We start from the raw sequence: 27,195 nt of genomic DNA, 5'->3' as shown, positions 1-27,195 counted from the left end.
TGGAGATAGACAAGAAACTCAAAGCACTTTGAGATTTTTAATGATGAGTGAATTAGAAATATCCTGCCCCGTAATTCTTAGTGTAAAGCTAGCGCAGGGCAGTACAGGAATACTTTGGAATGGAAGGAGAAGAGGGGAGGAGGTCCCAGGGTAACTGGAGTTATCTGTGTCCTCTCCCTGCATCTATGCTGGTCACAGTGCCACTGGAGACTAATGTCACTCCAGGAACCCCTCTGAGAATCAGGCTTTGGACTCTGTGGACAGCAGGGCATGATGTCCCTTCTTTATCCTGGTTGGTTTTGAGAGTGAAGTTGTTTCTCTGCTTTTGCTTGTGGGAGAAATGTGTTTCTTTCTGTCAATCACTGAGCAGATGCCCAGGGACCCTCTGAGATGGTTTCAGCCTCAAGTCAGGGGCAGACACCCAGGTTATTCACTGGGCCATAGAACTAAGGTTTCAACTTGTGCTGGTCTTCATCCTTGAGCCCCAGATTTTTCCTATGCAGAAGAAGTGAGTCCAGAGAAGATGGCAACATAACCACTGAGGCTCTCTCTCCACTGTTAGCATCTCCATCTCAGGATGAAATATTCTCACGAACTGTGACACACCTTTAAAGGAAGGTCAGAATCCATGTGTCTCCTTCTGTGGTAAACGGAGAAAGAAAGGAAGAAACAGGACTGTCAATCTTGCTATATCCAGTTCAAAAACCTGTCCTTTATCTCCCCATGTACTGGCCATTTTGCTGTTGCCCTGGAAACGACACACATGTATCAGAGAAGAGAATGCAGAACACAAGGTGGGTCTGTACGGTATGGGTGCTTGGGGGGTTGTATGTGTTTTAACCTGCAATGAGAAGTGTATAAGAGGCAAGTACCTCAGAGAGGTGCCACCTAGCACCCTAGCACTCTGCCCCTGCTCCTGTCCTGGTTCAAAGCCCCTGAGGTCCTGAGACATGGTTGTAGGCCAGGCAGAGGGCCCAGAAACCTTTTCTTCGGTCTGTTCTGGCATCAGGGCCCCCCTCCCTTTCCTTTGTCAGGAACCTTGATGCCCCTGTAAATGGTGTCTGGGAGGAAATAAGATCCTCCTTCTACCAGACCATTTGCTGGCTTCCTGAACCACTGAGAGTGCTGGGGGAGGAGGGCATGAATATTTTATAAATGTCCATAAAACATGATTTGTTCCTCTGAGTGAATTAGAAACTGTAGTTAAAAAAAGAGAGAAGTTACCATCTATCGGCCAGGAGTTTTGCATTATTTAACCCCAGCTATTTCATTATATCCCTAATGCAGGGGGACCAGAACGCTAAAATCACACCCCATGCCTCCGAGAAAGGCAAACAGCATCATAGAGCTCCTGAGCAGACACCCTTACTCCCTGCACAAGGGATCCTGCCTCTCTTCGTGAAGTGGCTTATACAAGTGACATGACTAGACACTGTGGGAATCAGACACAAGCAGGGGACCTCAGCTGTGAAGGTGTGTTTGCACCAAGGGAGAGAATGGGAGAGAGTTCTGGTGGAGTCGTTTCTGTCGGATGCTGCCAAAACTCACACTTTCTCCTCTGTGAAAGCAGCTCTTTCAACCCCCAAGACTAGGAGGGGAATCAAGCTGAGAATAGAACAGTCTAAAAGTGGCCTTTAGGCATCACTGTCTAATCCTGCATCCCTGTTGAGATCCTGCCTTACAGGTAATGAATCTGAGACACCCTTTGCACTCTATTTTGAGGACCATCTGTCTTTTTGAGGAGACTCCTCTGATTTCCTCTCCTATACAATGCATAGGCCTCCCCAAGTTCCTGACAGGGAGAAAATAATTTTTCTTTGTTTTGGTGCAAAGCAATTTAACTTCTGCCTTAGGCTGTCCATCACAGCATATCTCAGGCCTTTCTATTTCTAACCATAAAGTACTTTAATTTGTTGTCAGAACTAATGAACTGTCTATGTCATCTAGCAAATTAAACAGTAGGCACGATAGGTAGAAAGAATAATATAACTGCATCAAAGTTTCAGCGTCCTCTTCCGGATCATACTCAACAAACTTCATGACAACTGTGCAAAGAAAAACAGGAAAATACCACTGACATTCTTTCCCCCATGTCTGCTAATTCGGGCAATATTTATGATTACATGTTTGTGCCTTGCTAAGCTTGTTTTCTCTTTATCACCTGCCCTTCCCTCTACATACACACGTACACACAGAGAGAATTTGCTCTTTTTCCCCTGTGCCAGTGGCAAGCTTTGTATCACTGATTTTCAATCCCTGCAGAGGCCACCTGACTCCTCTATCTCTTGGATACTGCATCCATTTTCTCTCCCTTGCTGCTGTTCATCAGCTGCAGTTCACTGAGTACCTGCTAGGTGAAGGGTGCTTCTCTCTGCTCTCCCACCTTGCCCCGGAAGCACTTGCTATTTATAACCTGCTGGATTTTGTAGTCCTGATATGGAGGGAATAAATGAATCCAGATTCCAGTTACTGTAGCTCCCAACCTGTGGGAATTTATGCCCTCGTTTCAAATCCCTGCCTTGGCATCATCGAAACCGTGCTGCTGTATAAGACTATGACCTCTTCTAGAGCTTGGTGTTTACAATCTCATTCTTGAATTATGTTTTCTGGGACACACATTTCTGAAAAGGTGAGGTAGTGACAAACAGGTTTCCATAGTTAAATCCATTTGGAAACTATTGATTTAAGTAATGTTCAGGTACAGATGGGAGATGATGGCTCCTGCTGTAATCTTAGCATTCAGGAGACTGAGGCAGGAGGATCACTGTGAGTTTGGGCTACGTACTGTCTTCAGGCCAGCCTGGACTACTGTTTCAAAAACAAAACAAAGTGTTGAGGAATAATAGAAATCTTTTAAAGTTTAAAATCTATTGTGGCCTTTCTTTGGTAAATAGGAGTTCCAGACTCGTTTAGTTGTTGTTGTTGGTAGTGGTGGTGGTGGTGGTGGTGTGTAAATATGTATCAACATCATGTACACTATAATTGTATATAATACAGTTTGAGAGGTGATGAGTAGAACTTCTGACATGAGCTCTATACTGTTGGTCGTATTTGATGATGCCCTGCGCCCTGAGAAATTATCTTCTCTGTGTTTCTGCTTTCTCATTTTTAAAAAAGAGGCCAGGGAAAATGTCTTCCTCCTAGCTTTTAGAAAAGTGCGTAGAAAACAGGGGAAAAAAAAACCTCTTTAAATGCCTGCAAGTAGCGATGGCTACCCCTATTGTATACCTACTCAAAAGTTAACAGAGAAAAGAAACTTAAAACATGATATCTCAGAGGCTTAGCTAAGCCATGACCCAGTTGGTGATGTCAGATGGGACATCAGAATGAGATGCTAGGATGCTGCCACCTCAGTGATACAGTTAAGTCAGAGACCTGACAGGGAAAAAGAAGGAATGCAGACCAGCCCCATATAAACACACACAGGACTCTCTACAGAAAGGTAGGAGAGAAAGGAAGCAACAATGAGAGGAATATTTATTGTTCAGACTCTGTATCCATCCCTGGTATTCTTGTAGTCCTGCTCTTTCAGTCTAAGTCATAGGCTCATGGGGCTGTCAGGTCTTCGAGTGGTAGACTTTTGGGTGATGTGTGTGAGGGCTCTGACCACTACCAAGTGATGCGAATCAGATCTGATACATGGTCTAACTTGGTCTTTCCAACATCACGAAGAGCATGTCATACCATGTGCCCATGAGGCAGAGAGCTAGAAAATTTTCAAAAGCAACAGAAGTGGCCACCAAGGTCATGAAGTGTTTGGCTCACACAGGCATTGCACTAACTCTTGTGCAACCCCTCCATAAACTCATGGGTTAGCAGCAGTTTCTCTCTTTGACAGTAACACGCTCTGAACGCCGAATCTGTTACAGGCATCAAAGCCTCCTGATTCAGTCTCAGGACCTCCAAAGGCCTGCTGTCTCTTCACTCACAACAGGGAAACTTCAATATTCTTACTTGGAGGAAGGAGAGAAGGGGGATGAGAAGCAGTTATTGGTTAATCATGAGGTTTCATATAGATGCCTGGTGGGTCCTCAGCCTACTCTTCTCTGGCCCTTGACTGCTCTCTCTGAAGGCTTTCTTCTCTGCTAACCTCCTGGTCATGGTTGACACACAAAGAAAGTGACATCTTTCTTGGGGAAATAAACAGCTTCCTCAGTCTGCATATTGACCATCTACATTTAGGGTCTTGGAGGTTCTCAATAGAATAGTTTTGAAAAGTCCAGGTCATAGTTCCTCTGGTAGAATGACTATGTTATGGTTGGAGCCATAAATTTCTCCAAGCAGCCATGGTTGCCCCTGGGATATGGTGGAACCTTTTAGAGGTGGGAGCCTGATGGGAGGAAGTTAGGTCATAGGGGATATGGTGATGGATAATCTTAATTTTCAGTTTGATGGGATTTAGAATCACCGGGGGAACAAACCTCTAGCTGTGTCTGTGAGGGCATTTCTTGAGAGGTTTAACTGAGGAGGAAGGAACCAGCCCGAATGAGAGCAGCACCAATTTTTGGGCTGAGGTTCTAGACTGAATAGAGAAGAGAAAGCAAGGAGAGTACCCGAATTCATCTCTCTCCGCTTCCTATCTGTGAATACAACGTGACCAGTGCCTCATACTCCTGCCCCATGCTCTCCTCACCGTGATGGGCTGTGATCTTAGCTGGAAACCAGCTAAGCCCTTTCCTCCCTAAGCTGCCTTTCGCCAGGCATTTTGTCACAGCAAATAGTGAAATAGGAAAAAAAGAAAAAAACTGAAAAGAATGTTGGACCTTTAATTCCTCTCCTCTTTCTTGCATTCTTAGTGTTTGGGGTAAAGGACTCAACTTCATGCTCTCATCATGATGTTCTGTACCATTCCAGACCCCAAGAAATGGGACCATGTGACCATGGACTTAATCCTCTGAAAATGCAACCCTGAACAAACCTTTCTTCCTTATACGTTGCTTAGCTCAGCTGTCTTGTCGAAATGATGTTAAGCTGAGTGATGCAGAGTGTCTGGAAGGCGTAGGCTTTCCTTTCTTATCTTACCACTATCCCAGTGTGTGGTGCGTGTAAGGTTCTTCTCCATGTAAACCTAACAGTGCATAATACGATACTATCCATTCACTGTGGGAGGTTCTCTCTCCCTCTCTGAATGTATGTATGTGTGTCTGTCCGTCTGTCTTTCATTCTTTCTCTTTTCCCTTTCATTTTCTTTCCTTCCTTTTCTCCTCCCTATGATACTGTATCTGATCCAATCAACTCACTCGTAAGCCTTAACTGCATGACTGTTTGTTTTAACTTACCTTGTTTTATTTAGAGCATTCGTTCCAGGAAGCAAGCCTGAGGCCTAACCAGCCTTTCTTATGAAGAGGCCTTTAAGCATTGGCTCATTTCATCGGGAGCATGACAAGAAGCAGCCACCTCTGTCAGTGCCGTGAACCACCCCGCTTCTTACACATTTCTGGACTCTCACCTGTTCTCTCTCTCCCTTTCTCATCTTACTGAGCAGCCAGCTCTTTCCTGAGCTCATCAGTTTGGCTCACTACAGTCTTGCCCCGAGCCAATGGTAGCCACCATATGTTATTAACAGTTTGTTTTTGAACCTCTTCCTAGATAGGCACGTTTTATCTGCCTTCTAAATTGCTACAGTTTTTTTTTTTTTCAAATATTTTGCCTCTTGTGACATGTATTTCCAGCAACACCATTTAATAAGATTCCCTCACCGCCCCCTCCCCCCGACCCCACTGGCCATCATCCTGCCTGTGATGCAGCCTGCCTAATTGTTAATATTTAGCTATAGCAGCTTTCCACCCCTAGGCACTTACTTCTGAATCAACTTGGATAGACTCAATTATGCAAAGGCAACACAGCAGCCCTGAACATGGGAGGCTTGGAACAATCGAGGTTCTCTCTCTCCCAGACTACTGTTGCTTTGTCTGGGGTCATGAGGTGTTGTCTAGTTTCATGTCCCCTCACTGTGGAATGCATTTTGGCAGAGCAGCCCACCCACAGTTCCTTGCAGTGCCGGCCATTGTGGCTGGAGGAAAGAATGCTCTTGGGGGATTTTTCCACTAATAATTAAATATTTCGGTTCAGAAACCACAACCACCCCTGCTGCTTATAACTCACTGGCTAGGCCTGTTGGCCTGGTACTGCCCAGTCACAAGCAAGTCAGAGAGTACAAGATCCCATGTTCCTAAAAGCTAGAGGGATGCAGAAACCAGCGCCCCTGCTGGTCCCAGCAAGAAAATGGGAGGAAGAAGCTCATTGCCGACTTAGGATGCTATCAAGCTCCTTTGGGACCTTCTATGAAAGATAGGGGTTTCTTACGGATGGATTTCTTGGCACAGAGAACCCTTCCCGAAGACTGTTGATTTGCAGGGCGCAGATGTCTGATGCATTCCTTTCCCAATATATATCTTCACTCAAGTGAGAGCTGTTGAATTCTCTCTGGCAGATTCTCCATCCCTAAGATCAACATTACCATCTGGCTAGCAGCACCCTCCTCATCATCATTAAAAACCTCAACCTCACAGTTCATTATAAATAGTACTCAGCTAGTGGCTAGGTCTTTGCATTTGCTTTTCCTTGGTGCACTTGCTCACCAGGAAAGCTTAGGAGAAAGGAAATATTCACATCATTTCCAACCACTGACTGAGTGAGGAAAGGACATTAGGGCTAAGATTCACACCATGAAGTAATATTCAAGTAGCTTGTGGGACCAGTGGGTACTACTGGCAGAAAATTCATCCTCAAGTTTAGGATATCTGGTTTATCTTTAGTGTGTGTGTGTGTGTGTGTGTGTGTGTGTGTGTGTGTGTGTGTAGAAGGAAGGTTAAAAAATGAAACAGCAAAAGTTGTCTGTGAAGTATAGAATCATATGATTGTCCATTCTTTCCCCTCAGGTATTCTAGGATCTAAAACTTTCTCCCTCACAACTGCAGCAGACAAATTATGGAAATGTTGAGAGAGAGGAGAAAGGGCCCAAGTCTTGGGGAAAGTAGTGAAAGAGGTAACAAAAAGAGGGAGGCTAGGACCTGTTGGCCATGACCACCTTGGGTCAGAACAACTTTTATATAGTTCATGGTGCATAGCTTAAGTGCAGACATGAACCTTGCTTAAAGATGAGACAGTAGGACAAGGGGTACAGGGCCTGACTCTGATTTACCACCCCTGCTTCTAGTCAGCTCTGATCTTTCTGTTCTCTACAGTGGGAGGCTCAGGCCTGGAACATACATCCAAGGGAGGGAGTGTCTTCACACACAGGTGACGCTCAGAAGGAACAGGGCCCTGTCCATTAAAAAGCAGCACCTGAGAAGGTTACTCAGAACAGCCACCCTCCTCTTTCCCTGCAAAGAACTGCAGGGTTCTCACAGTTGGGATGAAGTCAAAGACTCAAGTTTGCATGTACACACAGAAAAGTTAAAATGAAGTAAAAAAGAAAAATAGAATATAACTGCCATTTGTGGACCCAGGTCAATACATTTTTTGATGTGTGGCCAAGCTAAGAAAATAAATACGTCAGGCACTGTTGTAATTTTAATGCTCTAGAGGATGAGAGCACAGGGCCAGTGTGGGTTACCTACATACTGAGTTCACAGCCAGCTTGGGGTACATAGTGGTCTTCTGTCTCAAAACAACAACAACAATGGAAAAAAAAATCCAGGAGTGGTCCCTCATACTCATGATGCCAGATCTTGGGAGGTCAATGTGGGAGGATGAAGAGTTCAGTGTCATCCTTGGCTTCACAGTGAGGGCAATGCCAGCCTGGGTTGTATCAAACCCCCTCTCAATACAGGATGAAACCACAATAGAACGTAAATGATTGTCAATCACGTCCTGTGTTAAATGTGCCATCTTGTTTGTCTAGGTGTCTATATTCTGTCTTTCCTTCTGGAAGATTTTAGTGCAGTAGATTTTTTTCCTTTTTAGATATTTCTAAATTTAAACGTTTACAAATCACATATTTCTCATCTACGCGCCAGACCCAAGTCAGCCACTACCTCCGCGGTGTCTTCATTTGCTTACTTTGCCTCTCCACTTTAACATGTTTAAAAATGTCTTGCCCGAATCAACTGGCTTAGCTCCTCACCTTCTATGTCGAGCTGACTCTATCAATGACACACCTAATTACTCCAACCAAGCCCTGGCCTCCCGTTCCTTGCTTATTTTTCACAGACGACCGGTTTCTGATGTTCCACCTCCTAAGGTCATCCCTTCCCAGAATCTCTCCCTACTCTACTCACTCAAGCTCCTTACCTTAGTCCAATTTACCGTCATCTTTTCTTCAGAATGCCATTCATTTCCTGGTATTTTCGTTTCTTCCTTTGTTCCTGTGGTGGTTTAAATGAGGAAAGTCTCGATGGGCTCGTGTGTTTGAGTTTTTTTTGCTCCTCAGCTGACAGAACTGTTTGGGAAGGATTAGGAGGTGTGACCTTGTTGGAGAAGGAGTGTCACTGGGGACGGTCTTTGAGGAGTCAAAAGTCCACATCGGACTCCATCCCCCTTCTTGAAGACCAGATGTAAACTCTCAGCTAGACCATGAACTTGTTCTCTGAAACCATAAGCGAGCCCCTCATTATATGCCTTCTTTTACACGCTGTCTTGGTCATGGGGTTTCATCACCACCTAACAGAACGTAACCGAGACAGTCCCTGGACTTCTTTCTCATTTCATCCTTTGTGTAAATAACATCTCTTCCACATAGGAACCACCATCAGCTTCACAAAACCTAAACACCTCACTCTGCAAGACCATATCCCTTGTTTCTCTCTCAACCTCATTTACTCTTCTCTTTGAATGAGCTTTATGAGTCTTCAATGCCCACAACCTACCTACTCTTGTGCTTGTCTGCCTAGCATGTTCTCTCCCAATGATTAACATGGCAGATTCAGGATCCATTCTCTACTTCAGAAAGAGAGAGATGGATACTTGTGCTCAGCTTGCTTGTGTGTGTGTGTGGGGGGGGGGACCTCAAACAATTGGATATTGCTTCCGACATTCCAGGCAGCTCTTCTCTCCTCAGTCAAGTTCTGCAAACATCCTCTCACAGACACGGCCAGAAGTGTGTCTCATCCGCGACTGAATCCAGTTAAACTGATGATTAAAATGAACCATAACGGGATCTTTCTCTGTCAACCACCCTCTCTAAAGTGCTAGCCTCTATGTTCACCCCTGAAATAACATCCTATTTACTCTCTTTACTATGCACAAATGTCTTTATTGTGCGCTGGTAAGAATTCTTGCCTAGAATGGAACGTATTCTTTGTTTGCTGCTTAACGCCTGACAAGTATGGTGGCCACCCAGTAGTTGCTCAATCCATGGCTGGTTAAATAAATGACTGACCTTGGCGGTCATTGCAGACGTCTGATTTTAGATTCAACAAACAAATGGTCTGTGCTGGGGTGAAATCAGAGTGCAGGAAGGGTGGAGGAATGCTCGAATCGCAATCACCTGTCACTGGAAGTAGCCACACAGTGTCTGCGGAGGGAGGTGAAGCCTCGTGCCCTCCTTCTTCAGGGAGATGACACTTCTGAAGGTGTGATTCTTTAAAATCCATCCTTGGCGTATACTGACGAGGAGCTATCTAGGCACAGGGGGTGAGTCTGTTTCACAAAAGAACTAAAAAAGTCTGATTCATGAATTTGCTAATGGCTTCTGCCTCCCAAGGGAGCCTCCCAGTGCACAATGAAACCTTCCTAGGGGCTTAGCCTTACACCTGACATGAAGGTGACCGCAAATCAGAGTTCTGCCTGTAGGAACAGTTTCGTAGGAGCATTCAAATGGGTATTTGCCGTCATGTCAGGCCCTGATGTACCTTCTAGAAGAGTTCAACTTCGTCACATACTTTGGTTTCCATGTTACTGATCTCATCAACAACCAACGGAGGAAAAGCGGCCATGAGGACAAGAAACATGCAAATGAGTATTTCATGATAAAATTTGAAAGCAAACCCACAGAATCATGGGCAAGTCAATTTACAACCCGGGAAATAATTGCAGAGCTCAGGACACTGGTGAGAGTCTATCTCCCATACTGCATTTGCTGTTGCTTTATTCTATTTTCCCCCCGCTTTGAATGGAGTAACTTTCGTGTAAAGTCTAAATTGCTTAATTACATAGCCTGTAAATGGAAAAACTATCGACTGGGTTAATGCAGTATACTTGCTCTCTTTCACCCTTCACTGAGCTGTGTGAGGGGAGGGGAAGGAGTGAAGACCAGGTGAAACAAAAGGAAAGGAGAGGTTGCTGGGGAGGGATCCTATAGAGCGAGAGTTGCAGTGACCATTGAAGTCAGCATCTCTTATCCTCTCTCCACTTGATTTCCTCCTTCCAGGCCCAGGAGCTCTGTTTCCTCCCCTGCCTTAGCGCTCTGGGAGCACCTGCTGTGAAAACCGCCGTGGTTTAAAAACAGTCTGTGTGTATCATATGGCTAAGAACCCACACGTGCACCCCGTGGCTTGAGAGAGTCTCTACATGCTGTTAAAATCCTTAACCCACTGAAGCAAAAACAAGCGGCTGCACAGAATCGCTGGCCATTGCCAGTCAATCCGCTGTGGTCACAGGAAAGTCAAGGACAAGCTACCTGGTCGTGGCAGTCTAAAACAAGAAGATGCACCCTTCCTCATCTTCATCCGGGTGATCTAGGGAGGAAGCACTCTAAAGCCTTTGGCAGAACGGAAGGGAAACCTTTCTGACCTTCTAAATAGAGGCGGTGTAAGAGGCATGGGTTCCCTCACAACCCATTTTGGCCATCCAAATCCTACCAAATGAGCCTCCATGGCCTAGGAGGAGAAGCCATCTTTCTGGTGAAGCACCTAAAATGTGTCTATTCGATGCTCGTTGAACACAGCTGCATTTTTAAATTGACACTTTGATGTACTCCCTTTCCATTTACCTTTTCCTTCCCTTTCTTGACATAAATAAGTATAAATTAGAGAATCTCCGCCCCGCCCCCTCAGGGAGGCTTGGAGCAAAGATTCCTGGCTAGGATTCCCTGTATATCATGTTTGTCTCTTCGATACCATGAAGTTCTGGTTCTTTTTCATGGAGCTGGTGGATGCTCCCAGGACTCCATGAAAGGAAGGGCTTTCCCTCTTGGAAAGCCATCACTATGCCTGGAAGGAGAGCTTCAGCCCCGCCTTTCCAGGTTGCAAAAGTGAGAGTCTACAGGGGAATTAACACTGGGACATAGCCTAAATGGAAAGCTCTCAAGACATTTAAAAATACTTCATTTTTCTCCTCCCAGTAGACGTTGAAACTGGCGAATGTGTCTTCGTGGATATAGAAACATGGATTCCGCCCCTCCCCCCAACTCCCAGTAAACAGCTCTTGAGGGGAGTCAGGTGCTGTGTATAGCTTATTGGGGAGGGGTGTCTTGGGGGCTAGGTTGCGATTTCTTTTTGATGAAATGCACCGCGCAGGTCGGCCTGGTGAACAGAGCCAAGAAAGAAGAGATGATTGTGGAGGATGGAGGGGGGTGTGTTATTAGGATACTGCGGCTCGGTTGGGGTGGGGGCGGGGGCGTGCGTGTGAATGTGAAAAAGCAAGAGGCGTGCCAGGAGAGCGCGGGAAAGATTCCTGGGGAGGCGAGCCTTCAGTATCTTTCCCTAGCATCCAGGCTTGCTGCAGCCCCTGGCTGGGTAAGGGGTGTGATGTGAGAGTGGGGTGGGAGGGGGCAGCAGGCGGGGCTTGCCACGTCACTTGGAGAGTGTGTTAGGGAGGAAGGGCAGAGCCGAGAGCTGAGCCTGCTGCTGTTGCTGCTGCTGCTGCTGCTGCTGCTGTTGCTGCTGCTGCTGCGGGTGCAGGCAAGGCTTGAAGCGGCGGGGAGGTGGGTCTCCGCGCTCCGGCACCGGGGCAGCCCCAGGGCGGTTCCTAAGCCCGTGGAACAGCTCCTGTGGAGAAGGTGGAGGCTAGAATCGCGACCTTGGCCAGACCTAGTTCGGTGGTGGACGTAGGGCGGAGGCGGAGGCCGAGCCCGGGCAGGAGTGTTTGGCGAGCCAGAGGGAGGCGCATCTGGCGCTTCGGTACCAGCCGCAGCCCGGGGTCTTGTGCGGCTGGAGAAGCTCAGCGGGACCTGGAGAGAGCTAGCAGGTTTGGAGGGCGGCCCCGTGGGTCCTGCAGCCCGGTTTCAGACACCATCGGGAGCTAAGCCACGCGTCTTTTCGGGCAACCAGTTTTCACGCGCGCGACAGTTTGCGGGTTCCGGGCAGCCCAGAAAGGAGGCGCGGCTACTGGGAGCGAGAGCCACCTCCCAGACCTAGCCTGGCAGAGGGACCAGCCGCGGGGTCCATCGACCTAACCGCCAGGTCAGAGCGCGGGCCCCACCCTAAAGGAGGGCGCAGCCGGAGCTGGGAGGTCTGTGCCAAGGCTCCGGAGCTCGCGTCGTGGGCGCCGTCCTAGTGGCGGGGAGCGCACCGCCAAGGGGACATGAGATCGGAGAAATCCCTGACGCTGGCGGCGCCGGGGGAGGTCCGCGGGCCTGAGGGGGAGCAACAGGATGCGGGAGAGTTCCCGGAGGCCGCGGGCGGCGGCGGCTGCTGTAGTAGCGAGCGCCTGGTGATCAACATCTCCGGGCTGCGCTTCGAGACGCAGCTGCGCACCCTGTCGCTGTTCCCAGACACGCTGCTCGGAGACCCCGGCCGCAGAGTCCGCTTCTTTGACCCTCTGAGGAACGAGTACTTCTTTGACCGCAACCGACCCAGCTTCGATGCCATCCTCTACTATTATCAATCCGGGGGACGCCTGCGCAGGCCAGTCAACGTGCCCCTGGACATCTTCATGGAAGAGATTCGCTTCTATCAGTTGGGAGATGAAGCCCTGGCGGCCTTCCGGGAGGACGAGGGCTGCCTGCCCGAAGGTGGCGAGGATGAGAAGCCACTCCCCTCCCAGCCTTTCCAGCGCCAGGTGTGGCTCCTCTTCGAGTACCCGGAGAGTTCCGGACCCGCCCGAGGCATCGCCATAGTCTCAGTGTTGGTCATCCTCATCTCCATCGTCATATTTTGCCTGGAGACCTTGCCTCAGTTCCGGGCAGATGGCCGCGGTGGAGGCAACGAGGGTAGTGGGACCCGCATGTCCCCAGCCTCCAGGGGGAGCCACGAGGAAGAGGAGGAGGAGGAGGATTCCTATGCATTTCCTGGTGGCATTTCCCCTGGGGGGATGGGGACCGCAGGAACATCCTCATTCAGTACTCTAGGGGGTTCCTTTTTCACGGACCCCTTCTTCCTGGTGGAAACTCTGTGTATTGTCTGGTTCACTTTTGAGCTCCTGGTGCGCTTCTCTGCCTGTCCCAGCAAGGCGGCCTTCTTTCGCAACATCATGAACATCATTGACCTGGTGGCCATCTTCCCCTACTTCATCACCCTGGGCACCGAGCTCGTGCAACGTCAGGAGTCCGTGAGTGGTGGCAGTGGCCAGAATGGGCAGCAGGCCATGTCCCTCGCCATCCTCAGGGTGATCCGACTGGTCCGGGTGTTCCGAATCTTCAAGCTCTCCCGCCACTCCAAGGGGCTGCAGATCCTGGGTAAGACCTTGCAGGCGTCCATGCGAGAGCTGGGGCTGCTCATCTTCTTCCTCTTCATCGGAGTCATCCTCTTCTCCAGCGCCGTCTACTTCGCAGAGGCGGATGATGATGACTCGCTCTTCCCCAGCATCCCAGATGCCTTCTGGTGGGCTGTGGTTACAATGACCACGGTAGGTTATGGGGATATGTACCCCATGACGGTGGGGGGCAAGATCGTGGGTTCACTGTGCGCCATTGCTGGGGTCCTCACCATTGCGTTACCAGTACCGGTCATTGTCTCCAATTTCAACTACTTCTACCACCGAGAGACGGAGCAAGAGGAGCAAGGCCAGTACACTCACGTCACTTGTGGACAGCCTACACCAGACCTGAAGGCCACGGACAATGGGCTTGGCAAACCTGACTTTTCCGAGGCATCGCGAGAGCGGCGGCCTAGCTACCTTCCCACTCCACATCGAGCGTATGCAGAGAAAAGGATGCTTACCGAGGTTTGACGGATGCGGGCTGGGCCTTGTAGAAAAACGGGAGCTCTGAGCAAGCCACCTCTCAGGCTTCCTTCTCATGCTCACTACTCCGCCTTAGCTCCAGAGGACCTCCACCCCCTCCCTCGTACCCAGTACACGGCATCCTGGACCAAATATCTGGACTGTAGACTGTTGCTTGATCCTCGCAGCACTCAAGGTTTCTCCATCTTAGTGACATTTTGCAAATTTCAACGGTGCCACCCAGTCATGCCCATCTGTCACGTGGATGAGACACACATTTCTGACTGACCTTCCCTCAAGACTGAAATTTCATGCCTGGGTCTCGTAACATCTCTAGGAATGGTGACATCAATAGACTAGGAAGCAGCTACACTCAAGTCCCTTTGCTTTGGGTCATGCACCTTCCTTGGCATCTGGTCACTTGGTCACTGGCAGAATCTGGAGAATGGAAAGGAATTCAGCTTGCTGCTTTAGTGCCCTGTCCATCTTCTGGCTAGTAGAGCTGTTAGCTACACAGCTTTGAAAGAGATTCGTGGCTAAATTTGGATGGAATTAGAGAAAATACTACCCAACTGGATTATCTGAAGAACGTGAGAGTCAGGTCTGGACCAAAGGGGCCAGTTGATTCCTTTAGGTGTGATCTGGCACAGGAGCCACTGGCTGTGGTCCAAATTCGTCCTCCCCACTCTGATTCCCCGGCTCCCTTGAGCTTCCAGGAAAGCACCTTCTCAGATTTCTCTTTTTGTGCAAGCGCCTTCATGTGCAGAGGAACTGGAAAATGGAACCATGGAGCAAGGAGAAAAGGCTTGCCAGAGCCAAGTGACTGGCTGGACCACATATCTGAAGCTAGGTACCACTTAGCAGTGACTGTCAACTAGGACAGGCAGAGGGACTCTGCTGCAGACAGCAGCCAAGTCTCCCCAATTAGCCCAGACCTCTTCTCTAAGGCATCCTCCATCCTTCTCCCTGGGAATTTGACCCAGGAGTGCAGAGGAATTTTGATAAATCGACCTCAGCTGTAACCTGCAGACAGGTTAGTTCACACACAGAATGCCAGCGTAGCTTTCTTCCCATGCCACGGCAACATTTGGTTCGGAGCAGGGAACGGGCATGGTCATTTTGTTGACAGCCTGTCTCTTAAGGGGTTTTGCTGTGTCAAGCAAACATTTGTCTGTGCTGCTCTTCCTTTGGATCTGCATCTGGCCTGCTCTAACTGCTAAGGTAACTCGGTGGTTCCCACTTGGACAAAGCCATCTTCTCCCGTTGTGAAACCACTGCCACCCTTCCCAGCTGCCCACTGCCCTCTTCCCCAGTAACATTGCCATTCAGTTTTGCCTTTGATAAACTGTGATATACTGTTCTCAGCTCTCATGGGTGCAGTTTCTGAAACTCAAGGGACTGTTACCATGTTTTTTTGTTTAAATTTTATATTGATGCTTTAAGACTCTTCAAAGAGAATGCTTTTCCAAAAGATTTTCTTGAAGAGCAGCTTATGAGGGACTGACCTTGAGGGTTGGCTTGACAGGCACCATGGTTCCAGTGACAGGTCACAATCTGGGTTTTTTTGCCATGGCTTTACAGGGTAGCTTTGGTGTCATAGTCCTTCTTTGTGCCTCAGTTTCCCCACCCATTAAATGAGAATATTAATGTCTTCCCCTCCCTACCTCATGGGGAATATCAATAACTCACCCAGGAAGGTGTGGAAGATGCTATGCAAATGTGTGAACTGTAGTCACGGTTTTGAGTTTTAGTTCATTACCCCGCTCTCCTGTCTCCCAAAGGCAAAGCCTTTCCCCAGAGATCCAAAGCCTAAGACGAGGCCATTGTAGACCATCAGCTTTCTAAGTCTCTCTATGACCCCTTGGGCTCAGCCTCCATCCTTTCTCTTACCCTTCAGAATGGAATGTATTCTTGAGGTGGACTTGGTGACCAGAGGTCACCTTTCCTGGGAGCTTGATCTGTCCAAGCTTGCAGCACAGTAAAAGACAGAGATGTTTAAGACTCAGACACCTATTCCAAGGCCAGTAAGAAAGTACCTTTTGTTTCTAACCTTTTCTGTTACTCCTGAGCCCACCCCAGTGGCCAAAGGGATGCCGCCAGCTGAGGGTGAATGTGGGAACTTGTGAGCATGTACCTCTGTGTGTGTGTATATATCATCACCTTCATCCCTGTCCTTGTCCTTATGCAAACGTTGCCTTTTCAAGTCAGAGCATGCCTGAGAGTAAAAGGTTTGTGGAGAGCCAGGCTTTCTAGGGACTCTGGTTGCTGTAGCAACCTTCCAGACTATTCTCTCTACTGATCTGAGTATCAAAGGAGAAGAGACTACTTATCCCAGCTCTTTAAATGGGAACACCTCCCATCTATTGGTTTAGGCATTGGTAAGACAAGGACTCAGGACATTTGAAATGTGGAGGAAGTAGAGTCTCAACACCTCCTGCCTGTACCTTTTTCCTAGTTCTCTATCTGATCCCTGAAGCTGCCACACCTTACCCCCAAGCCTTCAGAAACTTGAATGCATAAAAACTGCCTAATTAAGCCAACAGCAATGTTGAGGTTTTTCAAAAGGAGACCCCAGAGAGGGTACAGAATGCCACCCCTCTCCAGCAGCCAGACTGGGCTGTGAGGACATAGATGATACCAGTCTGAGGCATCATGGCATTCTCATCTCAGATGCAGGCTCTTCCCAGCCCTAAGAGAGAGCAAGAAGAATGGAATTTCTCCCTCCCAGGGAGCAGCATTGCTCCTGGCAAGAACTGCAAAGGTGGTTCTTAAGACGTCAGCCAGAAACTGAGAGGTGGTGACTCAATCTAGTTTTTGCGGAGAATTTTGCCCAGTGACCCCTCCCTGCTTCCGAGCCTCCACGTGGAGACTGTAACGCCGGAATCAAGAGAACGTGTACCGTGTGCTGCCTCGGCGGCTGGAATAGCATCACCCCAAGAAGGTGGGGTCCGAGCCATCCTAACAACTGACGTAAGCCACTGGGGGCTCCCAGAGGACTCCCTGGGACTGCCAGTTTCTGCTTGGGATGAGGACTCTCCTCCTGCCTGACATCCCAGAGGAGCAAGGGACAGCTGGCCTTCCTTGCGTCGGAGGTAGGTCCCCAGCAGAGGTATTTTCTCTTGACAGGGTTGGGAAGGGGAAGGAAGGCTCAGTGTCTGGGGAAGCAAGGCTTTATTGTTCATCTTTCCTGCGGTGTGGTTCTGTCTGCCTTCATCTGTTGCTGACCCCTCCTTTCTTTCTCACTTTACACCAGATTTTTCCCCAACTCTTCTTCTCTGCAGTCTTTTCCTTTCTGCTTCGTAGTTTTGTTTTTTTCTCCCCTGATTATCCCTCCACCCATTTAAACTGCATCTTCCTTCCAAGAGAGATCTCTCTACCTTCCTGTCTCCCCCCCTTTTTTTTTTCTGGCTTTTGGGAACCTCTTCAGCATTACTGTGGGGACCATACTTTGGACTACAGCTGTGACCCAGGATCACACTAAGAAGGTCCTCTGTTTCCCTGGCACCTCACAGTACCATATTTCCCTTGCAGACTTTCCGTTCCTGGAGGGGCCGCACTTAAACAATAAGATGAGATTCTATTTGGTTAGTAAAATGTCTTCTGGAAGTTTCTTGAACACAAAATGATAGGATAAAAGAAGCAAGGTGGCAGGAGGAAAGAATGTGGCAAGAGACAGAAATACAGATAGAAATAGAGATATGTGTGTGTGTGTGTGTGTGTGTGTGTGTGTCAGATACTCAGTCATTTAGCATTGGAGTGTGTGTCCAAATCAGGTTCTCCAACCTTAGAAGCTTTGCAGAGAGGCTGAAATCAAAGCAACTGTAAAAATGGTAAAACAGAGAAAATTGGATGAGCCTGGAGGAAGCCTTCACTCAAGGCAGATCTGATAACCCCTCTGCACTCGCATGAAGGCTTACTCAGTCTCTGGCTGCCCCCTCGAGTGCTCAGGAAGAAAAGGCACCATTCCCAGCAGGGTAGAGCACTTCTTGAGGTGAAAGACGGAGATTCACTGGCTAGTCCACAGGCAAAGGTGGACTGGTCCTGCCCTGGAGCCTAGGGGGAAGCCCTGTCTACATCAAGATATCTTGATGGTGGCTGTGAGGACACACAGGGATCAGCCCCGGCTATTAAACTAGTCCCAGAGAACTTTTGAGGGTGACACAACTGTTCTAAAACAGACATGTTGCTAGTCATATGACTTGGGTGAAGGCGATATGAGTCTGGTAACCCAGGTCTTCTCATGACCTGGGAAATTGGAAGGGTGGATCAGAGTGACAGTTCTTTCTCCTGCCACACAGACACTTCAGCGTTATCCTGTAGCTGCTCTTTGCAGCTGTCACAAAATACCAAGAGGTGGTGTGTCTCTGTGTGTGTGTCTGTGAGTCCATGTGTCCGGTGTGTGTGTGTGTGTGTGTGTGTGTGTGTTTGTTTGTGTTTATGGCGTATGACTGGTATGTGTGGTGTGCGTATAGTGTGTATGTGATGTGTGTGTTGTGTGTATTGTGTGTGGTATGTGTTTGTTGTGTGTGTGTGTGTGGTGTCTATGAGGGCTCTGTGGGTTATATGTGTGTGTGTGTCGGTGGTGTGAGGGTGGGGATGTGCATTTGGTATGTGTATGTGTTGTGTGTAGTATGTGCCATGCCTAGTGTGTGTTGTCTTTGTGAGGTGCATGTGTAGTGTTTGTGGTGTGTCTGTATATGTTGTGTGTGGGGTCTCTGTGTGGTGTGCTGTGTGTGTAGTCTCTGTGAGGTGTATGTGTCGTGTGTGTAGTGCGTGTGTAGAATGTTTGTGTGAGGAGGTATCGGGGGGATGTCTGTGTGTCTGTGGCATGTTTGTATGGATGTGTGTGGGTGTGTGGTGTGGGGGGGTGTGAGAGTGTGTAGTCTCTGTCAGTGTGTATGTAATGTGGGTGGTGTGTGATGTGTATACATGTGTATACAGTCTCTGTGGTGTGTGTGTGTGTGTGTGTATGTGTGTGGTGTGTGTGGATCTCTGGGGAGTATGCATGTGGAGGAGGGAGGGGGTGTGGTGTGTGTGTTCTATACATGTGTGTGCGGTGTAGGGGGTTGTGTGGTAGTTTGTGGATGTGTGTGTTGTGTAAGTGTGTGTGTTGTGTATGTGTGTGTGTTGTGTATGTGTGTGGAATATGTATGCTTGCAGTGTGTATGCGGCATGTGGGGGGGTGTGAGTGTGTGCTGTGGTGTTTGATTTTGACCGTCAAGCTCTCATGAGCTTTATTCATGCTTGGTCTTTCATGGCGGTTCTTTGGTTGAGCAGCACTGCAAGCCTCATGCTATACAGGAGCAGGGACCAAGGGCTTGCTCGAGGAGTTTACGCATTGTTCCAGAACAGAGCACCCCACAAGGTTCCCAGAATGCCAAATCCTTGCATCTGTAAGCATCAAGAGCTCAGTTTAGTCATCCTTCAACCTCTTCCACTCTTCCCTGAGGTCATGTGTGAATATCCCCGTGTGACAGGAGCTGGCATCCTCTAGGCTTTGGTTAAACTAAGGTGGCTGGCGCTAATCGTACTTTTCCTATTGTCTGCTAGAGATCAGCCTGGTCTGCCTTTGGATGCCCGTGCCCTCGGGGCCCTGTCCTTCTCTCCCACTGGGCTTTTCCCTCTACACAACACCTCCGATCCTGATCCTCCCACTGCCTATCTGCTTATCTTCCGCATGCAGCTCCTCTCTCCTCTGACCCAGGCTTTGCAATGCGGCACTCTCTCTCACCTTGCGTCTCTGTAAATGCCAAGAATGATTCCCAGGAGATGTCACGCTCCCTGGACCGTCTGGCTGGAACTGCTGTCTAACTCTGATTGGTCTTGACTGTGTGTTACTGCCTGAGGAAGGGAAGTGTGTTTCCCCTCTGATGTGTCGAGGTCACTTACGGGAGGAAGAGAATTCATGCATTCAACTGTAGGATTCACTGCCCATGTCCCTTTAAGACTCCTCTGTGCAGACACCTCCTGGCAGAATGAGGCCTGGAGAACAGGGCTTTGGAGGAAGGACACATATTGCCAGACACAGGCCACTGGGATATGAACAGAAATGGACAGCCTGTTCCTCATGCTGTCACTTTCTAGCTCTGGGCTCGAGGGCCTCATGGGATTGGAGACTGTGATGTTTTCTTGTTTCTTTACTCTGAGATGGAGAAAGTTGCTCTTCTGGACTCAGTCCCTTCTTTGTCCTCATGGCCTTGTTTACATAGTACCCTCCAGGGGGAGGGGGACGGCCATTCACAGGCTTTGAAAGGTTATCCTTACAGGATATTGATTCATTCACAGAATAAAAGGGTCAAAAAAGACCATCAGTGAGAAACTCAGGGTTAATGCTCATCTAGGACCTCTTTGGGTCCTATCCTTGCTCAGTTTTATGACAATTTTCTTTTAAATGTAACTCTAACCTCATCAGTGGTGCTATATAGGGAATTTCTCTTAGTCAAGACCACAGACCCATGCTGTCAATTATAGGATTTGCTTTCCACATGTCCTTCAGACTCCTCTGTGCAGATGCCTGCCCTGAGAAAACATCCTGGAGCCTTGAGCAATCTGCTGCCGGCTGCACAGAGTGCATTCAGACCTGGGCCTTTTGGTGAAAGCAGAGCCGGCATTTCAAAAGGAAATTGCAGCCACGCAGTCTGCTAGCGCTGCTATTTTTGACATGCTTGCTGTTCTCTGGGGGCTGGACAACCGCTGTCTCCTGGAGACAGACAAACCTGCTCCTGGCAGCAGAGATGTGCTTTGAGAGAACACACACTGTGGCCGTCAGGTGGCTGGGAAGGGCAGGAGGTTGTGCTGTCTTCTTCACCCTTAGGAGGGGCGAACCATGGCTAAACATCGGCAGAACCCTGGCGGGGGTCTTATCCCCTTGCCCCAGGAAGCTGAAGGTGCTCTACCACAAGGAGCCCTGACACTTCTTGTCCTTTGCAAGCTTCTGAAACCCTAGTCCGGGCTCTTTGGCATTAGGCTTTAGAGCAGTGGTTGTCATCCTTCCTAAGGCTGTGACCTTTTACCACAGTTCCTCATGCTGTGATGACACCCTCCCCACCATAAAACTATTTTTGTTTCTACTTCATAACTGTAATTTTGCTACTGTTATGAATCATAATGTAAATATTCGTGTTTTCCTGTGGTCTCAGGTGAGCTGTGTGAAAGGGTCACTATAATGACCCAAATGGGGTCACACAGGTTGAGAACCACTGCTTTTGAACCAGGGGGCGTTGGTTCAAATCCCTCCCAGCTGTGTGACACGAGGCAAGTATGCAGCTGTCCCACAGCTCAGTTTTCCTTTCTGTTACATGGGGGATGGTGATAGCATTGATCTGATAGGGCTGTTCTGAGGCCCAAATGAATTAACATATGTGATCTCTGTTTAAAGACTGACTATTTTGAGTCTGGAGAGATGGTTCAAAAGTTAAGAGTACTGGTTGTTCTTCTGGAAAACCTGGGTTTGAGTCCCAGAACCCACGCAGTGATTCACAATTCCAGGGGAGCCAGCCTCCTCTCCTGCAGACATTGAATGTGCACAGGACGAACATACATGCAGACAAGTCGCCCCAAACACATAAAATGAAATAATGAAAAAAAAATCAAAAATGGATTATGTTGATAAGATAGTTAGGCGGGCAATTATCCTCTTTGGTGAATAGGAGAAACTGAGGCAAAAGGGGTCATGGCGTAGTTAAGGGCTCACAGATGATGTGTGGTTATCATAGATAATGGCCAGTGTTACAGGACAGAATGCATGCCGGCGTGGTTTTGGTACTGAGAGAAGAGCGCAGCTGGGTCTTATGACTGTGAATAGGTTGTTATTTGTCCCCCGTTTATCTCTAAGAGGAAAGCTGCAGGTGTGTGATGCTTTCCGCTGTGGTTTTGGAAAGCGCGTGATCCCTCTATCTGCCTCTTCACCTGCGCCTGCACGTAAGCGTGCGTCCACACCGTAGACGCCTGCGTTCCTGCCTGCCTCTGCGTCTGTCTGCCTCTGCTACTGCCTCTCCATCGGTGTCTGCCTGCATCTGTGTTTGCACCTGCAGCCGCACCTGTGTCTTCATCTGCATCTATCCGCGTTTGTATCTGCACCTGCCACTTCATCTCCGGCTGCGTTTGCTACTGCAATTCTGTCTGCCCTTTCCTGCATCCGTGTCTGTCTGCACCCGATACTGCCTATCTGTCTGCATCCATCTGCACCGGTTTCTGCATCCGCCGCTGCACCTCTGTCTGTGTCTCTCTGCATTCGTGTCTGTGCCTGCTTCATCTGCTCCTTTATCTAAACAAGCACCTGAATCTGCGCCTGTGCCCGCGCTGTGACCGCATGTGTGTGTGTATGCACCTGCATCTGTGTCTGTATCTACCACCGCAGCTGCCCCCGCAGCTGTGAGACCAGTACCTGCATCTACCACACCCACCTGCTTCCCCCAATACCTACATCTCTGTAATGTGTCTTCTATATGGAACTTCTTTCTATTGAGTCCCTTGCTGCTGCCATCGCTGTTGTCACCGCTCACTGGTTCCCCAGTCACCCTCATGCTGCCCTGTGCATGCTCCACTCTGGGGATCGGCAGCCTTTAGCATCCATCTCTAAGACATGCTCCAGCTTCTCTGCCCTCCTTTAAGATAGAGGACACAGGGGGTTCTGCAGCAGCAATAAACTGGCTTCCCACTTCCTTGTCTCTGTTTGGGAACTTTAGCTCTCCTTGGCGGGGGGCGGGGGGGGTCACACACAGCCCAGGATGTTCTGTCCACTCCCAACTCACTTCCTTCATTCCCAAAATGTCTCATGAGGGATCAGCCTAGAGCACGGGAATATGACGGACCTTCTGCTTTTGAATTAAGAGCTGTATGGTTGTTTGCCTTTGAAGTTGAACTTGGGCCTGCACCTCATTTACCCTCACCAAGATTTAGTTTTGACATCTGCAAAACAAAGAAGCTAGTATCACTGAGCCTCAAGGTAGCATTGTTGAGGCCCAGGGTGTAGCCAGCTCTGACTAGCTGAGGGGCCCTTAATGACACTGAGTGAGAGGCAGGCTTGGGGTCAGGCAGGCCACCTGCATTCTCAAAGGAAGACAGTGTACCTGCTGACTGCAAGTACTTCAATGGACTATCATATATATATATATATATATATATATATATATATATGTATATATATTATAGATCTTGGTTGTACCAGAAGGCTGTTTGCCTAGAGGAGTCACAGCAGAATTTCTTTAAATATTTTTTCCTAGGATGTGATCTCATACACAGAGATGTGTGGATGCATCTTGGAAGACTGGGGTGGATATAATAGGAAAAAAAAATGTCTCTAACTAAATCCAGACCGAGGGTTCTTACTTTCCCTTCCTGAACTTCACAACGAATGACTCTGAAGGTTACAGATGGATGGGCTGGGAGAGCTGCAAGTGGGTGGTGAATGTCTCACTTAAGAAAGAGGAAACTGAGGCACAGAATCAAAGGGGTTAAATTTTGAGACTGCAAGGCACTGGGTTCAGAGCTGATTCTAGGATCCCCATTTGTCATCAGATCCCAGAACCTTTCTATAAAAAAACAGAAGCTGAAGGATTATAGGAACTTAAACAGAAGTTCATTTCCTACCCAACCATACTCTTTGGCAGAGTGCTCCATAGGAACATAATGAAGTTATTTTGAATTTTATCTTCCCATTCTACCTTTCCAGAAGGCCTGGAAAGAACCCCCACCTGACAGTCACCTTCTCTGCTAAGGAAGTGATAGATAGGAGGACCAGCCATATTCAGCACTGAGCAAGGAAACTTAAGAGCACTGGCTTCAGCAGCCATGCACTGGGATTCCACTCTTACCTACTGAGAGTTTCTTTAACCTTTGAAGTTTGGGTTTTCTGCTAAATTTAGTGGCTATGGTGAAAGAAATGGTCAGAGATTGGAAATCAAGAAAATGAGAGCTTTCTAGAGATGACTATGTTTGGGGGATGAAGGCGAGAATGCAGAAGGTTGGCATCTTATCTAGGAAGGCCATGATCTGCTGGAGCCCCAAGAGCCAGAAACAGTGGCTTCTAGTTGCTTTCCTGTGCTCTGTTGCTGTCAGGGTAGGAAGGAAGAGGGGAGTGTCCTTGTTGAGTTACAAATCTCTTTTTAGAAACCACAGGACTAGGGGCCAGGAAAAACACAGCTTCTAGAAGCCGTGGTGGCTGAACCATAAATCAGACAGGCTCTGAGCTGCTTTAAGGTAATTGCTGAAAAGAAAAAAGAAAAGTCTGGGAAGATAGAGAAGAAAGTTTGTGCTACCTAGAGAAGGCTGTTGTCTAAGCCCCATGGCAGCAAGTGTGTTTACCCATGAGCCCACCTGTGCGTACCACCAGGAGCCTGGAACACTCCCTTGAATGTGGGTGAGTGTTAAATTTATCTACTCACTCATTCATTCACTTTCCCCAGGTGTATCCATCCTTCTGGTACTTGATGTTTTGGGAAATTCCAAAGAGCCACTGTTGGGTGTCTGTCTGTCCCACAGGCTACTCCTTATCAGTGGTCCTAAATTGTCACTTCTTGTTTATGGGCCAGATGTGACATAGCTTCAAGAAACGTTATACTCAGGTCTGGAGTTTTGGTTTCTTTCTTTTGAAAGTCCTCTGCTCTGCTGGCCACTGTGCTCTGCTTTCTAACTGTGTGGGAGTCGCTGAAGCTCCCAACCAGGTCTTAAAAGGTTTCACTGCTTCCCATTAGCACCAGAGCTGAAGCTTTAGCACTTTGGCTTTCAGGGATCTTGAAGATGCAAACTCTAAGAGCTGGAGGATCAGAGATACAAAGTCATCCTTATCTCCACAGGAACTTAAGTTCAGCCTTCACTACATAAGACTCTGCCTCAAAACCAAAGCAAAATAAAGCAAATGAGTAAACAGACAAGACCAGGGCTGCCTGGGGAGATTGCTCAGCTCGTAAAGTGCTTGCTACTCAGTATGAGGATCTGAATTCGGTCCCCAGCACCCACATTAGAAAAGACGCAGTACAGCAGCAGATCCTGAGATCCCAGCACTGGGGGCAGCAAAGAGGATCCCCATAGTTTGCAGGCTCACTATCTTGGGGGAATCAGTGAAGCTCCATGCTCACTGAGAGACCCTGTTTCAAAAAATGAGGTAAAGAGTGACTGAGAAAGATACCTGATTACCTGATTGACCTCTGGTCTAAATGTGTACACACACACCCCCCCACACACACACCTAAACAACAACAACAAAGATACTGCACACTATAGCACAAATGAAACCAAACCGAATCACCGCCAACACCGCCACCGCCGCCAACAAAACAGTGCTTGGTTTCATTTTTCAGCTTTGAGGATTACCTTCCACTGGCAAGAAGTCAGGGAATGAGACACTACCACTACGCTCTTATTGCCAGGGAAGACAGAGATTAAGAACAGGGACTCAGAAGCGAGAGTGTGTGGATGAGGGTTGGCAGTTGGTGCCGGCCTGTCCTGTTCTCTGTGGGATGTCATCACGCTAATCCCTGGCTTCTCACTTGCCTAGTAGGCTCCTCCTCCCTCAGCAGGGAGTGTGAATGTGAGGAGGTGGGGCCTAGGTGGAGGACATGTTTGAAAGCATATCTGACTGGGATGATAGAGTATTTAACATTCCAGGTTACAAGGTATCTCTCAGTCCAGTTCTCTCTGTTTGCTTCCTGTCTACCACGAGGTAAAGGAATTTCTGGGCATTACAATTCTTTCTGTCCCAGTGTATGAGGTCAAGCAGCCACAAGACCGAGCTTTCTGAAACCATGAGCCTAATATGAGTCTTTCGTCTTTTGGACTTTTCTCACTGATGCTTTCTGGTGAAACCTCCTGTTTTGAATTTTGTTGCTCAGAAGTTAAATGGCATCAGGGTTGAAACTGTCCCAGTGTAACTGCCTCAGGAGGGTGGTAAAGGCTCTCCTCATTTCCCAGCTTTACCTATACTCTCATTAAAACGATTCATGCCTGGAATTAAAAAGGACAGTGAGTCCAGAGACATTCAGTGTTAAAGCCTTAGGATTCTGAGAGGAACTGACATGTCATAAGTTGTCTCTCCTCAGGGACATCTTTAATTCCTAAAAGCCAGAAGCCAAAAGGCCCTACTTTTCTCTTCCGAATATTTGCCTCTTGCAGTAGGGCAGAAGAAGTTAGATCGGGTTGATGTAAAAGAACATTCACCATGAGCCTTGATTCAGCGTGTGTCTGCCTCATCTTCCCATTAGGTATGTGTTGGCTGATTTTTGTTAACTTGACAGAATCTAGAGCCCAGGAAGAGGGAGCCTCAATTTGGAAAATAATTCCATCAGATTGGTTGGTAGACAAGTCATGATTGACATTTGATGTGGAAGGGCCCAGCTCATGAGGGGCAGGCAGTGCCATCCCTGAGCAAGTGATTGTATAAGAAAGCAGGCTGAGTGAGCCATGGGAGCAAGTATGTAAGCAACACTCCTTCATGCTTTGTGCTTCCTTGTCTGCCTTCAGGTTCCTGCCTTGAGGTCCTGCCCTGACTTCCCTTCATAGTGACTGTAAGCTGTAAAGTGAAATGAACCCTTTCCTCCCCAAGTTGCTTTTGGTTATGGTGTTTATCGCAGCAATAGAAAACAGACTAGAACAAAGTGTGTGTGTGTGTTTGTGTGTGTGTGTGTGTGTATGTGTGTGAAACATTGGTGTAGAATAGAATCATTTTCCTATTGAAAATAAGTTTTACTGAAAATGGGCCCACAGAAAAATTTTAAAAATTTGCCCCGGGGTAGGCAAACTTGCAAAACAATATGCAGTCAATAGAACCAGGGTACAGAACTGGCTATTATATTCATGATCTTTGGAACCAAAGGAAATGCCAGCTATTTCCAAACAGATCTGAGCTTCTTTTCTCCCACTGGGGAATCGAGGGGGACATGTTTTGAAGTTTATGCTTTGGAGTGGGGACTCTTGAGAGAGAGTCCTACCTGCGTTTAGACTCCCAATCTGACACATTTGCTGGTGTGCAGCATGTCATCTCCCCCCCCCCCCCGGGGACCATGCTGGGTGAGGATGCCATCCTGACACTGATGCCTCCTGACAGTGCAGGAAGAGAATGAAGCGTGCATACCTTGAACAAATAAGTACCAGGCGCTGCCACCCATATCCTGGCAGCTGTGTGACAGGGAGACTTAGGAGCTTCTTTGAGTTTTCCTCTTCTGTGAAACTGTGATAAGTACAAGTCTCTTGCAGAATTCTGGGTGATATTGTTAA

General features: G+C 48.1%; 1 protein-coding gene and 1 long non-coding RNA gene across 7 annotated transcripts in view; one reads left to right on the top strand and one right to left on the bottom strand.

Moving 5' to 3' along the window:
- Positions 1-27,195, bottom strand: LOC132654298 (uncharacterized). Of its 5 annotated transcripts, none has more exons than XR_009591969.1 (4): positions 27,053-27,195; positions 9,431-9,563; positions 8,236-8,383; positions 1-640 (listed from the first exon to the last, which is right to left on the bottom strand). It is a non-coding gene; the product is annotated as an uncharacterized LOC132654298 (long non-coding RNA). The 5 variants fall into 5 exon arrangements; XR_009591966.1 differs by having other exon boundaries at positions 9,431-9,559; XR_009591970.1 differs by having other exon boundaries at positions 2-640; positions 8,236-8,309; positions 9,431-9,559.
- Positions 11,657-27,195, top strand: part of Kcna6 (potassium voltage-gated channel subfamily A member 6) — a 31,617-nt gene continuing 16,078 nt past the window's right edge. Inside the window, exon 1 of one of the 2 annotated variants that reach the window (XM_060384243.1) lies at positions 11,657-15,016. In XM_060384243.1, the coding sequence (XP_060240226.1) occupies positions 12,406-13,992 (1,587 nt within the window). In that variant the 5' untranslated portion in view covers positions 11,657-12,405 and the 3' untranslated portion in view covers positions 13,993-15,016. Of the gene's footprint in view, positions 17,076-27,195 lie in introns of both variants that reach the window. The other variant, XM_021631746.2, reaches the window with a different exon arrangement.

Source organism: Meriones unguiculatus, chromosome 5 (assembly GCF_030254825.1).
Source record: "Meriones unguiculatus strain TT.TT164.6M chromosome 5, Bangor_MerUng_6.1, whole genome shotgun sequence".
Taxonomy (NCBI): Eukaryota; Metazoa; Chordata; class Mammalia; order Rodentia; family Muridae; genus Meriones; species Meriones unguiculatus.
This window is presented reverse-complemented; position numbering and strand designations above follow the sequence as displayed.